This window comes from Pteropus medius, unplaced genomic scaffold (genome assembly GCF_902729225.1).
Source record: "Pteropus medius unplaced genomic scaffold, Ma_sr-lr_union100, whole genome shotgun sequence".
NCBI classification, from domain to species: Eukaryota; Metazoa; Chordata; class Mammalia; order Chiroptera; family Pteropodidae; genus Pteropus; species Pteropus medius.
Window position 1 is genome coordinate 11,874,500 of NW_024353517.1, and position 13,570 is coordinate 11,888,069.

At 36.3% G+C, this 13,570-nt stretch overlaps 1 protein-coding gene across 1 annotated transcript; it reads left to right on the top strand.

The window, feature by feature from the left end:
* Positions 1-9,545: 9,545 nt before the first annotated feature.
* On the top strand, positions 9,546-13,170 carry SMCO1 (single-pass membrane protein with coiled-coil domains 1). The gene is made up of 3 exons (XM_039850847.1): positions 9,546-9,592; positions 12,064-12,213; positions 12,654-13,170. The coding sequence occupies exons 1-3, from the start codon at positions 9,546-9,548 to the stop codon at positions 13,096-13,098; spliced, it is 642 nt and encodes a 213-aa protein (XP_039706781.1). The 3' UTR covers positions 13,099-13,170.
* The last annotated feature ends 400 nt before the right edge of the window (positions 13,171-13,570 follow it).

The following is a 13,570-nucleotide window of genomic DNA, read 5'->3' on the forward strand; positions in this document are numbered from 1 at the left end:
CTAGATGAAATATTTTAGAAATTTATTTGCACACCTGACATAATGGCTAAAATTTAATAAATAATGACAGCAGCAAATGCTGGTAAAGATGTAGAGAACTAGATCTATCATTTATTCCTGGTAGGAATGTAAAATGGCACAGCCACTGTGGAAGACAGTTTAGCAGTTTCCTTCAAAACTAAACATACCATTACTGTATGGCCCAACAGTTGAACTCCAAGGCATTTATCCCATAGAAATATAAACATATGTTCACCTAAAAACCTGTACAGGACATTTATAGCAGCTTTATTTGTAATAGTCCCAAACTGGAATCAGCCCAGATTCCTTAAACAGGTTAATGGTTAAACAAACAGTGATATATCCACACCATGGAATACTACTAAGAATAAAAAGGAACAAACTATTGTTGTCATGAATTTGTTTATAATATCCTCTTAGCTTTTTAATATCTGTTTTTATGTATAGTGCTGTTCCCTTCTTCAATCTTATATTGCTTATCTAGCTTTTCTATTTTATTAGTTTCATCAAGATCATTTCAATATTAATAACCTTTTCAAAGAACCAGGATTTGCCTTAGATAATTCTATTTGTTTCCTTTTTATTTAATTCCTGCTCCAATCTTTATTATTTTCTTCATTTTACTATGTTTAGATTTAATTTTCTCTTTTTATAACACTTTAAGATGGACACTTAAGCTCACTGATTTTTCAGCCTTTTTTTTGGCATATATGCATTTATATTAAATGTCTTGAATAGACAAATATAGAAACAGAAGTATATTGGTGCTGGGGGAAAGGAGAGGAGAGCTTAGGAAGGAATGTAGAGTAATTCCTTCCTAAGGAGAATATGCTAAAAATTCAAATTGCACATTTAAGATGTATTATATATGAATTATATCTCAATAAAGCTGTTAAAATTAGACACAGACAGAGGGAAAGGAGGGTCGGGGGAGGTTTAAGAGAGTAAAAGAGGTCAAATATATGGTAATAGAAGGAGACTAGACTTTAGATGGTGAGCACACACTGCTATATAGATGATGTATTACAGAATTATACCCTTGAGTCAATTATTAACGAATGTCACCCCAATAAATTTAATAAAAAAATATTTTATTTTATTTATTAAAAAAAAGTTCAAAAACAGACACAACTAACATATAATGAGACATGGTGGTTATCTTTAGGGAAGAGAAGGAGAGCAATAATTAGGAGGAACCACAAGGGCCATGCCAATTCTGACAAGCTGGCAATACTCTATTTCTTGCTTTGAGTTAAGGTTACATGAGTGTGTTCACTTTGTGATAAGTCATTAAAAGAAAACACACCATTTCATCTCTACACTTGTTAGCACCGAGTTGATCGAGAAGGGAAGGTTTCGGTGGTGAGATGCCCAATTGGAAGAATGCACCAGGGGCTGACATGAGAATGAAACGGCAGGCACCAACTTTATTGTGGGAAGTGTGCTTCTGTGTTAGGGGACCGCATGGGCTCCACATATGTCAGAGAACAATAGTGGCATTCTGCTACACATGCGTGATACAATAAGCCGAATCATGCTTGCATGAGCTGGGCGCGGGCGCCCTACTACATTAATGTAACATTCTAAATCCAAGGTCCTATTCCCAGCCAGGCCTGGGACCCACAACACTCAATACTGCTGACACTGGATGTATGGTTTTCACTCTAAGCAATTCTCCAGTTCTCGGTAGACACTGGCTGGGTGTCCTGCAATTTAACTCAGTCCTAAAATTAACTGCCTGGAAGCAGCACAGACCCCACAGGTTAAGTGCTCCCACTTTAGATGCTAATCAGAAAAGAGTTCCGAGTTGTCACCTGTACTTCTGACTGGCTATAAATTAGGGGTTCCCATGACCCCCTTCTCAAGTTTGATAATTTGCTAGAATGACTCACAGAAACCAGGGAAACAGTTTACTCACTATTACTGATTTATTATAAAAGATATATTAAAGAAAATAAATGAACAACTAGATGAAAAAATACATAGGGTGAGGTCTGGAAGGGTCCCAACATAGGAGCTTCTGTTATTGTGGAGCTTGGAGTGTACCACCCTCCCAACACACAGATATGTTGTTCATATCCTAGAAGCTCTCCAACTCCTTTGGTTTGGGTTTTTATAGAGGCTTCATTATAATACACATTATTAATTAAGTCATTGGTCACTGTGATTAACTTAACCTCCACCACCACCCACTCCTTCCTCCTCAGAGGTTGAAGGGCGGGGCTGAAAAATCCTCACCTAATCATGGGGTTGGTTCTCCTGGTAACCAGCCCCACATCTCTAGGGCTTTTTAAGAATTGCCTTATTAACATAAACAAGAGTGATTGAAAGGAGCTGGTTAAACTTGTTTCATCTGATCACTTCAGGGCTATCTTTAACTGGGGGATTAAAAGCCAAATATTATAATAAAAATAATGCTCTTTTCACCTATTTCAGAAGCTGGGGGCAAAAAATACACAAATATTATAATGGAAGATGTTCCTATTGTTCTTATCACTTAGAAAGTGACAAGAGTTTTAGAAGCTGGGTGCCAAGAACTGGGACAAAGACCAAATGTATATTTATTATATCACAACATCACAGTCACTGAGTTTGTGATATACTTTAGTTTTTTAAAATCTTTATAATTTGAAAAAAATGTTTCAGTAGATTTGAAGTAGATAAAGCATTTGTATGATTTTCACCAGCTCCTTAATGAAAGCTTTCATAAGAACCCCATTGTCTATGATTATAACTATATACGTAAAGTATATTTGAAACTAGCAAACACACATTTTAGAGTCAAGAGCTGACCTAGCTGGTAGGGTCTGCTAAGCTTCTTTGAGATTAATGCTTGAGCAAGAAATGTCACACAGGCAGTAGGAGTGTAGTCTTAGTTTGGTTTACACCAGAAGCGGGACCTGAGATGAGAACTGCACATATTTTGTGAGGTGATTCCAAGAAGCACCTATTGAAGTAGGAAAGTGAGACAGAGAATGGAAGGAAGCTGAGTGCAGAGTGCATTATAATGTACAGAGTACATTAACCAGTAGGTTCCCTCTGTGGGCAACTGAGACTCAATCCTTCTAGATGCCTTTCGATATGGCCACGATCCCCATTTTGCAAATATAAAAATGGGCTGAGAGATATTAGGTAACCTGCACAAGCTCATAGTGCCGAGGTAGAACAAGAATTTGTACCAATCTAATCAGTGCGCAAGGATAGTTTGGTCTGAAGGACACCAAACCAGTTTTTGGAAACGGGTCTAGAAATGAGGGAGGAAACAAACACAAGCAGGTTACAAGCAAATGGAGTGATTTCCTGGAATCACGGCTGCTGTGTGGATCTTGCTTTTTACATGATGACTGAGCCAGGTGCAAGGTTGAGTCTGGTGATGAAACTGACAAAAATGTATAGACTGCTCTTTCTAGAATATAAGCTCAGACATTCTCAATAAATTCTGTTATTGTCTTTATACATTTGCAAGGTAAAGAACCCCTTCCTTTTAAGTATTAGTATATATAACTATCTGGATTGAAGGCATCTTTTTGAAGATTACACTGTAAGCAAAATGCAAAGTGGGCAAAAAACAGGTTGGCAGCACCCTTGACAAAGTATCATTTTAACAAATCCATATGTGCTACTGTTACAAGAACTCTTAGGGCATGGTGGCCATTAGTAAGTTTACTAATGGTAACTTAATGTTTGGCAAAAAAAAACAAAACAAACAAACAAAAAAACTCCTGGATCTTTTTCCTGGGTCAGAAGCCTCTGGGAATAGCATTACTCTATTAGTATCTGTACTTTAAGTCCAGATTTCAAAAGTGTAGTATTCGAATATTCAATTGTTAGTACTCAATTCAGCTCTACAATAAACAACAAAAACCTGCTGCTGCTTTAGATGTTTATTTTTAAACGCTTGTTTTAGCAGTGAAAAGTACTATTTAATTCTTGGCACCACTGGTTAGCCCCTGAACACAACATTTTTTCAAAGATCTATAACCTGCAACAGAAAGCAGGCAGGAATCTAAGCCATAGCTTTGTTATAGAAAAGTTTATCGGAGCAAATCTTTGAAAAAGATCTGATTAAAGACTGTTATCCAAAATATAGAAAGAACTCTTAAAACTCAACAGTAAGAAAATAAACAACCGGTTTAAAATTAGGCAAAACATCTGAATAGACACTTCACCAAAGATGATGGCAAGTAAGTGTATGAAAAGATGCTCCACGTCATATGTTAGTAGGGAATTGCAATTAAAACAACAGTGAGATACCACTACACATCTAGTAGAGTAGCCAAAATCCAAAACACAGACAACGCTAAATGCTGACAAAGATGCAGTGCAAAAGGAACTCTCATTCATTGCTGGTGGAAATGCAAAATGGTACATCCATTTTGGAAGACAGGTAGTTCTTACAAAACTAGACATATTCTTACCATATGATCCAGCAATTGAGCTCCTTAGTATTTACCTAAATAAATTGAAAAGTTATGTACACATGAAAACCTGCACACAGATGTTTATAGCAGTTTTATTCATAATTGCCCAAACTTGGATGCACCCAATAGTTTTTCAGTAGGTAAATAGATAAATAAACTAGTATATCCAGAGAATGGAATATTATTCAGCACTAAAAAGAAATGAGCTATCAAGCCATGTATAGACATGGAGGAAATTTAAATACATATTAATGAGTGAAAGAAACTGATCTAAAAAGGCTACATACATACTATATGATTTCAACTACATGACATTCTAGAAAAGGCAAAATTATGGAGACAGTAAAAAGATCAGTGGTAGCCAGAAGTTTGAGGGAAGAAGGACAGAGCATAGAGAGTTTTAAGGACAGTGAAACTATTTGGTATGATACTACAATAGTAGGTACACGTTCCTATACATTCATCAAAACTCATAGAATGGACACCACCAAGTGAGTAATCCTTAATGTTAACTATAGACTTTGGGTGACGATGATGTGTCACTGTCGGTTTATCAGTTGTAACAAATATCCCCCTCTGGTGCAGGAAACTAACAGTGGAGGAGGTGTATATGTGTGAGGGCAAGGATAAATAGGAACTCTTGTACTTTCTGCTTATTTGGCTGTGAACCTAAAATTGCTCTGAAAAATAAGGTTCATTTATATAAAAAAAAAATTTGGAAAGCAATACAGCAGGGAGAATTAGGAAGAAGATGAGCCTGGCAGAAGACATCGGAACATTACAAAAGATTGGGCAGTCAAAAGGCCAAATACCAGGGAGGCAATCAAGGATGGAAAGATCAGCAGATACTAGTTAGGTCTACACAGACAAGAGGCAGTCATTTAAATCAGGGGAAAGAGAACAAGTATTATATCTGGAGAGGCAGGCAGCATTCTACAAGAAATGGTACTGGTAGGTGGAATTGTCAAGCTCTGATCCTGGAGCAGAACTCTTTGCTCTTTGCCCTGTTCCAAACGTTCTTCCAGGGGTTGAGGGCTGGTCCCACAGTAGTTTATTCTGAGTGAGCTACTAGATTACATCAGAGTCTCTACCATTCTTTCCTTCCTTCTCTGTTTTATTTCTCTGTCAAAATTCTGGCCACAGAGCTACCCACAAGAAAACTAATGTTAGTTCCAGAGAAATGAAGGGCTTCAGAAGAAACCTCAGCAAAGAACCTGATCAATAAAGTCTCCTTAAGGACAGAAGCCCCAACTATAAAATGCTTAATCAAAAAAGCAAAGTTGTTATTCCTCACAATAAACACGCTAACAATGGAACAGTTCTAGGAGACGTTAATTCAGTGACAGTTTCTTTCTTTCTTTTTTTCTTTACCCTTTTACCAACCTATTTTCCTATTCCCCAGCCTGTGGCAACCACTTTTCTATCTTTTTCTGTGAGTTTGACTTTTTATTTAGATTCCAGATGTAAGTGATACCATGAAGTATTTGTCTTTGTCTTGCTTATTTCACCTAGCATAACGTCCTCAAGGTCCATCCATGTCGTGGCAAACAGTAGGATTTCCTTTTTTCTCGGACACTTAGGCTGTTTCCATAGCTTGGCTATTGTGATTAATGCTGCAATGAACATGAGAGTGCAGATATGTCTTTGATATTCTGTTTTCATTTTCTTTGGAGAGAGATATATATACATCTGGAGATATATTTATATATATTTATATCTGGAGATATATTTTTATATTTATATTTATCTGGAGATATGTTTTATATATATATCTGGAGATATATTTTTATATTTATATTTATCTGGATATATATATACACACATATATATATTTCCTGGATCATATGGTAGTTCTATTTTTAATTTTTTGAGGAACTTCCATCATGAAGTTTTAGAGGAACTTTTCATTGTGGTAGGTTCTTTTCATCTTTCTGCTCTGCTGGTTTGCTTTGGGAAGCTGGTTCCCCTTGTAGTCATAACAGGATGGCTGCTGCAGTTTACATGCATCATTTGAAGACCAACATTATTGAGGGATGATGAGAGACCATTTTCTCCTGTGTGTTTCTTCCTATCATCAGAAAAACTATTCTCCCAGTGACAAAAAGACAAAATATTGTACAATGCCGCTTATACAAGTATCTAGAGTAGTCAAATTCAGAAACAAAAGTAGAATGGTGATTTTAGGGGCTGAGGAGAGAGGAGAATGTGGGGGTGATATTTAATGGGTACAGAGTTTCAGTTGGAGAATATGAAAAAGTTCTGGAGATGGATGGTGGTGATGGTTGGACAGCAGTGTAAATATACTTAATGCCACGGAACTGTACTCTTAAAAATGATCAAAAGAAGAAAAAATTTTAAATTGAGATGTAATTAACATAATAGTATAGTAGTTCCCCTTTACCCATGGTTTCGCTCTATGAGGTTTCACTTTCTGCAGTTTCACTCATCCTCAATCAACTGTGGTCCCAAAATATTAAATGGAAAATTCCAGAAATAAATAATAAATTTTAAATTGCTCACTGTTCTCAGTAGTTTGATGAAATCTGGAGCTGTCTTGCGCTGACCCACTGCATCCTGCCCCTGCTATGTATGAGTCATCCCTTTGTCCAACAGATCCATGCCCCTTCTTCACTTAGAAGACATCTCAGTTTCAGATCCACTGTCATATTATCACAATGCTTGTGTTCAAGCAAGCCTTATATTATCTTAACACTACATCACAATGCCTACATCATACACCTCACTTCATCTCATCAGTAGGCATTTTATCTTACATCATCACAAGAAGGGTGAGAACAGTAGAGTAAGATATGTTGAGAAAGAAAACACATTAATATAACTTTTATTACAATATATTATCATAATTCTTCTATTTTATTACTAGCTATTGTTATTAATCTCTAAGTATGCCTAATTTCTAAATTAAACTTTTTCATAGGTATGTATGTATACGAAAAAACAGTGTATATAGAGTTTGCTGCTATCTGCAGTTTCAGGCATCCATTGGCAGTCTGGGAACATATCCCTTGATTCGATAAAGGTATGTATTGAGAAATGATCACCGCAAGAAGTCTGGTTAACATCCATCACCACAGAGTTACAAATTTTTTTTCTTGCGATGAGAACTTTTAAGACCTACTCTCTTAGCAACCTTCAAATATACAATACGATGTATTAATTATAGTCTCCATGCTGTTCATTACATCCCCAGGGCTTATTTATTTCATAACTGAAAGTTTGTACCTTTTGGCACAAAATGGTTTTCTCTTGCTTTCACTCATTTCACCCACCCTCTACCAAAATGGTAAATTTCATGTCATACATATTTTATCACAATTAAAAAAGAAAAACTTTTCTCTGAAACTTCATAGTAGACTTTTTATGTAAGCCAGAATTCTGCCACTTGCCCATTCCTAAACCAATGATAATGACAACAATAATGAAATTAATACGATTGGCTTAACCGAATCAAGATCGTCTCCCCTTTGACTGCGGTGGGGCCCAGCCTCCCCTGAAGCACATAGCCTCCCAATACTTGAACAAAATTTGGATTCTGTTAATGAGATAAAAGTAGCAAGGGGTTGGTAGGAGAGTAGGGAGGATGGCTACCTGGTAGAACACAAGACAAGGCTTTTCCCACTGAGGCAAGGAAGGACTAGATTCCCTCAAAGAATTTTGTTGGGCAGCCAAAATTTTCTGAAGATTTATGTGAGATTTACCTACTCCAACCCTCAGGAGTCCTTGGGGGAATCATAATGTCTCTCATATCTGTCCCTTTGTCTTTCCACTCCAAGGACCAACATTGTAATTTACTCCCTCATCACTGCACATTTGACTGTGATAGCAGTCTTCTGAGGGACTTGTCTGCCTCTGGTTTCATTCCCACTTAGATTTACCCTAAATACCACTGCTAGATCAACTTTACAGAACCAACAGCTCACGTATGTTCAAATTTATTATCAGGCTACCTGGCACCATCCATTCTTTTATAATCCTTGTTTTCTGTCTCCTTATTAGTATGTTCCTTAGGGCAAAGATTTTGTCTTACTCATCATTGTATTCTCAGTACCTGGAATAGTACCGATCGTACATAGGTTTTATCCATTCAACTGATGTTTATGGTGTCCAGTAATATCGAATAAGTGAATATATTATTCAACAAATAAATAAGGTCATAACTTGGCTCTTATCAATTTAAATTTTTTTCTCACATGAATCTTATGTTTAAACTATACTTATTGTTCCCTGACCACATTATGTAACTTGCCACTTCTGTAATTTTGCTCACACAATTTTTCCAGTTTGTAAAACCTTTCTCTTTCTTCTCTGATAATCAAAGACCTACATTTTTTATTTTTAGAACAAAGCCCAAATCTACATTCAATGTGAATGTTTCTCAATTACTCAAGACTTATGACCTATTCTCTCATCTTCTATGATTTTTATGATCTGTACCTATTTAGCACACAACATTTTATATATATTTTCTTTTTTAAGTAATGTCTTATTTCCCCAATTAGAATTTAAATCCCTTAAATTCAGGAATCTTATTTTATCTCTGTTTTTATTTCCAACGCCTAATCTAATACTAGAATTTATCAATAAATATTTATTAGTTTCTAAGGATGGTTAGATTTTTAGCATTGATATAATACATCATAAAAGCTCTCTTTAAACTTAATTTAGGTTATAATTGAATGATTAAGCTGTTAAAATTTGAGAGTAATATTTCTATCAATTTAATCTTAGTATATGTATACATTTGTATATCCATATGTATATTATACATTTACCAGAATATACATAGAACCAATTACATCTGGTTGTGCTATGTTGATATACTATGGCTTATTTTTCAAAGGCAAATATTATAGTGCATTCCAGGACACCTTACTTCACATGATCAGTTCTTTGAAACTATATTTGGATGTACAAGCTATTAAAAGCTTCTTGTACTGAGTGACCTTTCAGGCAGAATTTAGATCAAATACTCATGCTAGTGCTGCCTGTTGCTGAGTGGAAGACAGCAGAAAACCCTGAATTTGAATCTCCATTGGGTTTTTGATTTGCTTGTTTTGTTTACTTTCGTTCTGCCTTGAGAAGATGAACAATGAAACCACCCTGATATCCTTGAAGGAGGCCATAAAAAGGTTGCTAAGGGCTACAGGGAGGGAGCAAGCATAGGTCTGCTTTTCTGGGAAGATGGGTAAGAGAAAAATGAGGAGTAAAAATAGGCAAAGAACTACAGCTATGCCCATTAGGATTCTATGTTAAAGTGGTTTGAGTCTTCCAGGTTAAAAAAAATTTTGTAAGTTAATAATAAAGAAAATTTTACTCCCAGGTGCTATAATTGTATTCAATTAATGAATGTGCTATATAGTAGGTATACAAAAATAAGTAAAATATGGTTTCTGCCCTCAAGGAGCTAAAAGTCTGTAGGGATAACATAAGTATTCAAAAATACTTACGATTTAATATAATTGACCTTATGATGTTCCTAAAGGCCTATGAGAACATGAAGAGAGAATTAATTTTGCCTTCGACATTAGGAAAAGGAACTCTTCATAGAGGGACATTTAAGCTGGATCTTAAAGAGTGAGTAGGAGTTTATGAGAAAGAAAAATATGGGAGGAAACGCTCGACTGAGGAAACAGTATACCTAAGCCATAGAAGCTTGGAATCGCGTACTGTATTAAGTCAGCAGCTCAGTGGCTTACGTGATTCATGACTAGGCTATGAGAGGAGTGGCAGAAGATGGGAGGAGATCCCAGTTGGCTCTAACTATATATCACTGGGCAAGTCCGGGTGGCATAAAAGGTATATAATCCGTGCGGTTACATGATCAGTTTTACGTTTCAGGAGTGTATTACTGGAAGATGGATTGGAGGTGGCAGAAATTGAAAGTACGCTACTATAATCCTAGGTCCAGGTGAAAGATAGTGCTTAACTGGTTTTGTAGAGATAGAGACAAGGAGATAAATTAGGGACATTAATGGGGAGGAAGGGAAAAAGTAAGAATTAATCTGAGATTTCTAATTCAAGCAATTGAGTAGATGGCGATGTCATTAACTGATCTGAGGAATTGTAGAAAACAGACTTAGATTCGCAGTCATGTTGTTCAGGATTTATTTGGAATGGTCTGGGAATGCCTTTTGGTGAGAGGACTCTGAAGAACTGCTGCAACCGTAAACCTTTATCCTGATTGACAAGCTAGAGTTCCTCTCTAAAGTTCAAGCTAGAGACAACTTTCAAGCAATATAGTCTTAAAAGTCTGAAATTTAATATACACAGTATACCAGATAACATTGTTTTGGTGTGTAGGCAGAGATTGCTGGTATATTAGGTCATTCAGGTTTACACTCTCACAAAAGGCACATTTCCTACTGAACCTTATCAATATGTAAATAAAATCCAAAGAAGTGAGAAAATTCCACTGTAGTAATTTCAGAAGATGGGAATGGGGTGGGGGGCGGGGGGATGGAGTTAGTAGGTTAAATTTAGGACAGTTGAGTTTGACATCCATCCACGTGGAGATGTATAAAATTGAGTTGAAGATAACAGGTCTAGAGCTTAGGAGAGAGGTAGGTGGTACCTGAAAGCTGAATTAGCCTTGGGAGAAAGTTCAAGGATAGAATCTAGGCAACCACAACAGTATTCAGGTCACTGGGGACAATTGAAACTCAGGAAAGAGGTCTGTGTGTTAGTGTACCATTTTCTTCATAAAAGACAATGTGGGTGGCTTCAGGCAAGTGAGTTATGGTGTTATAGTTCTCTGTGGTTCAGTTAGACATAATTCTGGTGCCACAGCGCCCTCTGTTGATTAGGGCTGTTCAGAGCTACTCAGATCCCCTTGGGTTACATTGCTCAGCATCTCATTCACATAACAGATTTCAATCATACAAGACATTTTGTAACTTCTGTGTAAGGCCTCTGCTAGTTGTTGGTGGACAAGTATATAGATGTCCAAGAAAGTCTCTGAGTCCCCTCCCTCCAAGAGCTTACAATTTTGTTCACGAAAAGCTAACTCTAAAAATAAAGCAGGAGGTGGGGGGTGACAGGTGGTAGAGGCAGTCCCTGTGAGAATGAAGCAAGCAGGGAGGAGATCTCCAGGTAGAAAGGCTGGGGGATTCAAGCAGGCAGTGGAATTTGAGCTTATCCTTGAAAGAAGGATAAGGTAGAGAAAGCCACCTTATTAAATGCTGGTTTTAGCACTAGCTAGCTATATGATAATAGGTCTCAATTTTTTGAGAATCAATTTCTTTATCTGTAAATAGTAAATAGTAAATAGTAAAATTGACTGCTTCACTTCTTATGGTGCTTGTGAGACTCAAAGTAATGCTTGTATAAAATACTTTTTAAAGCATAAATACCATATGAAGACAAGACACGGCAAATAATTCAAGTAATTAGACAATTCAAAAGTTTGGCAATATAGGGAATGGAAGAGCTAGGATGATGGCTAGAGAGAACGGCAAATGGGAACATCTGTTCATAATCTTAAATTTAAATAGTTCCCCAAATTTGGTACTTGTTTTGAACAACATATTATAGTCTTACCTTAAGGCAACACCTTAATTATGTCCCCAGACCTAAACTAACTCTTTATTCTTTTATCCTATAGAGTAGATCACAAACTCCAATTTTTAGAAGCACAGTTTAAAGAACTGGACTTCACCAAGAATAATTTGACACAGAAATTTGAACATCATAGCAAAACATTAGCAAGCCAGGCAGCCCAAGATGAGCTGTGGACAGCAGTCCTGGCACTCAAGTGAGTATCCAATGAGAAATCAGTAGAATTCTGTGGCATTCTGAGTGCTTGCAATGGTCATTCTAAAACTGAATTTCTTAATATGGTTCCAACAATGGATTGTGAAGAAATCACATATTCTTTGGTTCATTCATTCAAAAAAGATTATTTTGAGCACCTGTTTATATGCCAGGCACTGTAGAACGCATCACAATCTCTTGCTTGCTAAAGTCTTACTGACACAAAGATGGATAATATAACTCTTCTGCCACTGAGAAAATTGTTGTGTGAGTGGTCGGAGAACTAAGGTATCCACTTTAGCACAGGTCTTATTTCTAAAGTAAGTATTTTCTAAAATACAACAACTGGTTTGTCCTTCTTTGAGTTATCCTAATAGAATTCATTTTATATTTGAACATAGTGTGTTCTACTGCTTAAGAAGTTCTCCCCATTTTTTGTAGGTTCACTTCAGTGGAATTGAATATTTTATACAGCTACGTTATTGAAGTACTCATCTGCTTGCACACTCATGTACTTGAGAAGTTGCCAGACTTGGTGAGAGGTCTTCCCACCTTAGCCTCTGTCCTTAGACGAAAAGTTAAGAACAAACGCATTAGGGTTGTGTGGGAGTCTGTCCTGGAGGAGTGTGGGCTGCAAGAAGGAGACATCACAGCACTTTGTACCTTCTTTATTGCACATGGTTACAAGGCAGAACACTACAGTGCTAGAGTGAGGCAGATGTACATCAGGGATGTCACTTTCATGATTACCAACATGGTAAAGAACCAGGCTCTACAGGATGGTTTGCTAAAAGCTGTTCAGGTCATTGAGAAGGGGAAAGCAGTGACAGCCCCTGAAGAGCAAAAGTCATGCCTAAAAGAGTTGATACCATTAGTCAAAAACTAATCTATTACCCTATGACCTGGTGATTCCATTTTTAGTAATTTATCTTACAAATGGGAAAAAATATGTATATACAATTTTGTTATGGGCTTATTTTATAGCGAAAGTGAGGGAAATGTTAGAGAAATTATGATAAATTATGATAAATTAATATGATAAATTATGATAAATTATGATAAATTAATATGATAAATACTTTCCGTGTAGCCATATAAGATATTATGATAAATTAATATGATAAATACTTTCCGTGTAGCCATTGTTTTATTGCATAATGATGTGGAGTTATCAACAAGATGTGTTGTTTTAAAATATTTATTTTCAATGTATATTGTTTAAATGGAAAAAAGGACAAAACAAATATATATATATGTATACACACACACACACACACATACACACATATATATAAGCTAATATATCCATAAATTTTATAAACTTCTTCTGGAGAGATACATAAAAAAACAGTAACATT

Excerpts from the sequence above, each read along its gene's own strand:
- SMCO1 (XM_039850847.1), top strand. The coding sequence starts at position 9,546 with ATGAACAATGAAACCACCCTGATATCCTTGAAGGAGGCCATAAAAAG. Across the intron at positions 9,593-12,063 it reads TTGAAGGAGGCCATAAAAAG|AGTAGATCACAAACTCCAAT; the intron begins GTTGCTAAGGGC and ends TTTATCCTATAG. Across the intron at positions 12,214-12,653 it reads ACAGCAGTCCTGGCACTCAA|GTTCACTTCAGTGGAATTGA; the intron begins GTGAGTATCCAA and ends CATTTTTTGTAG.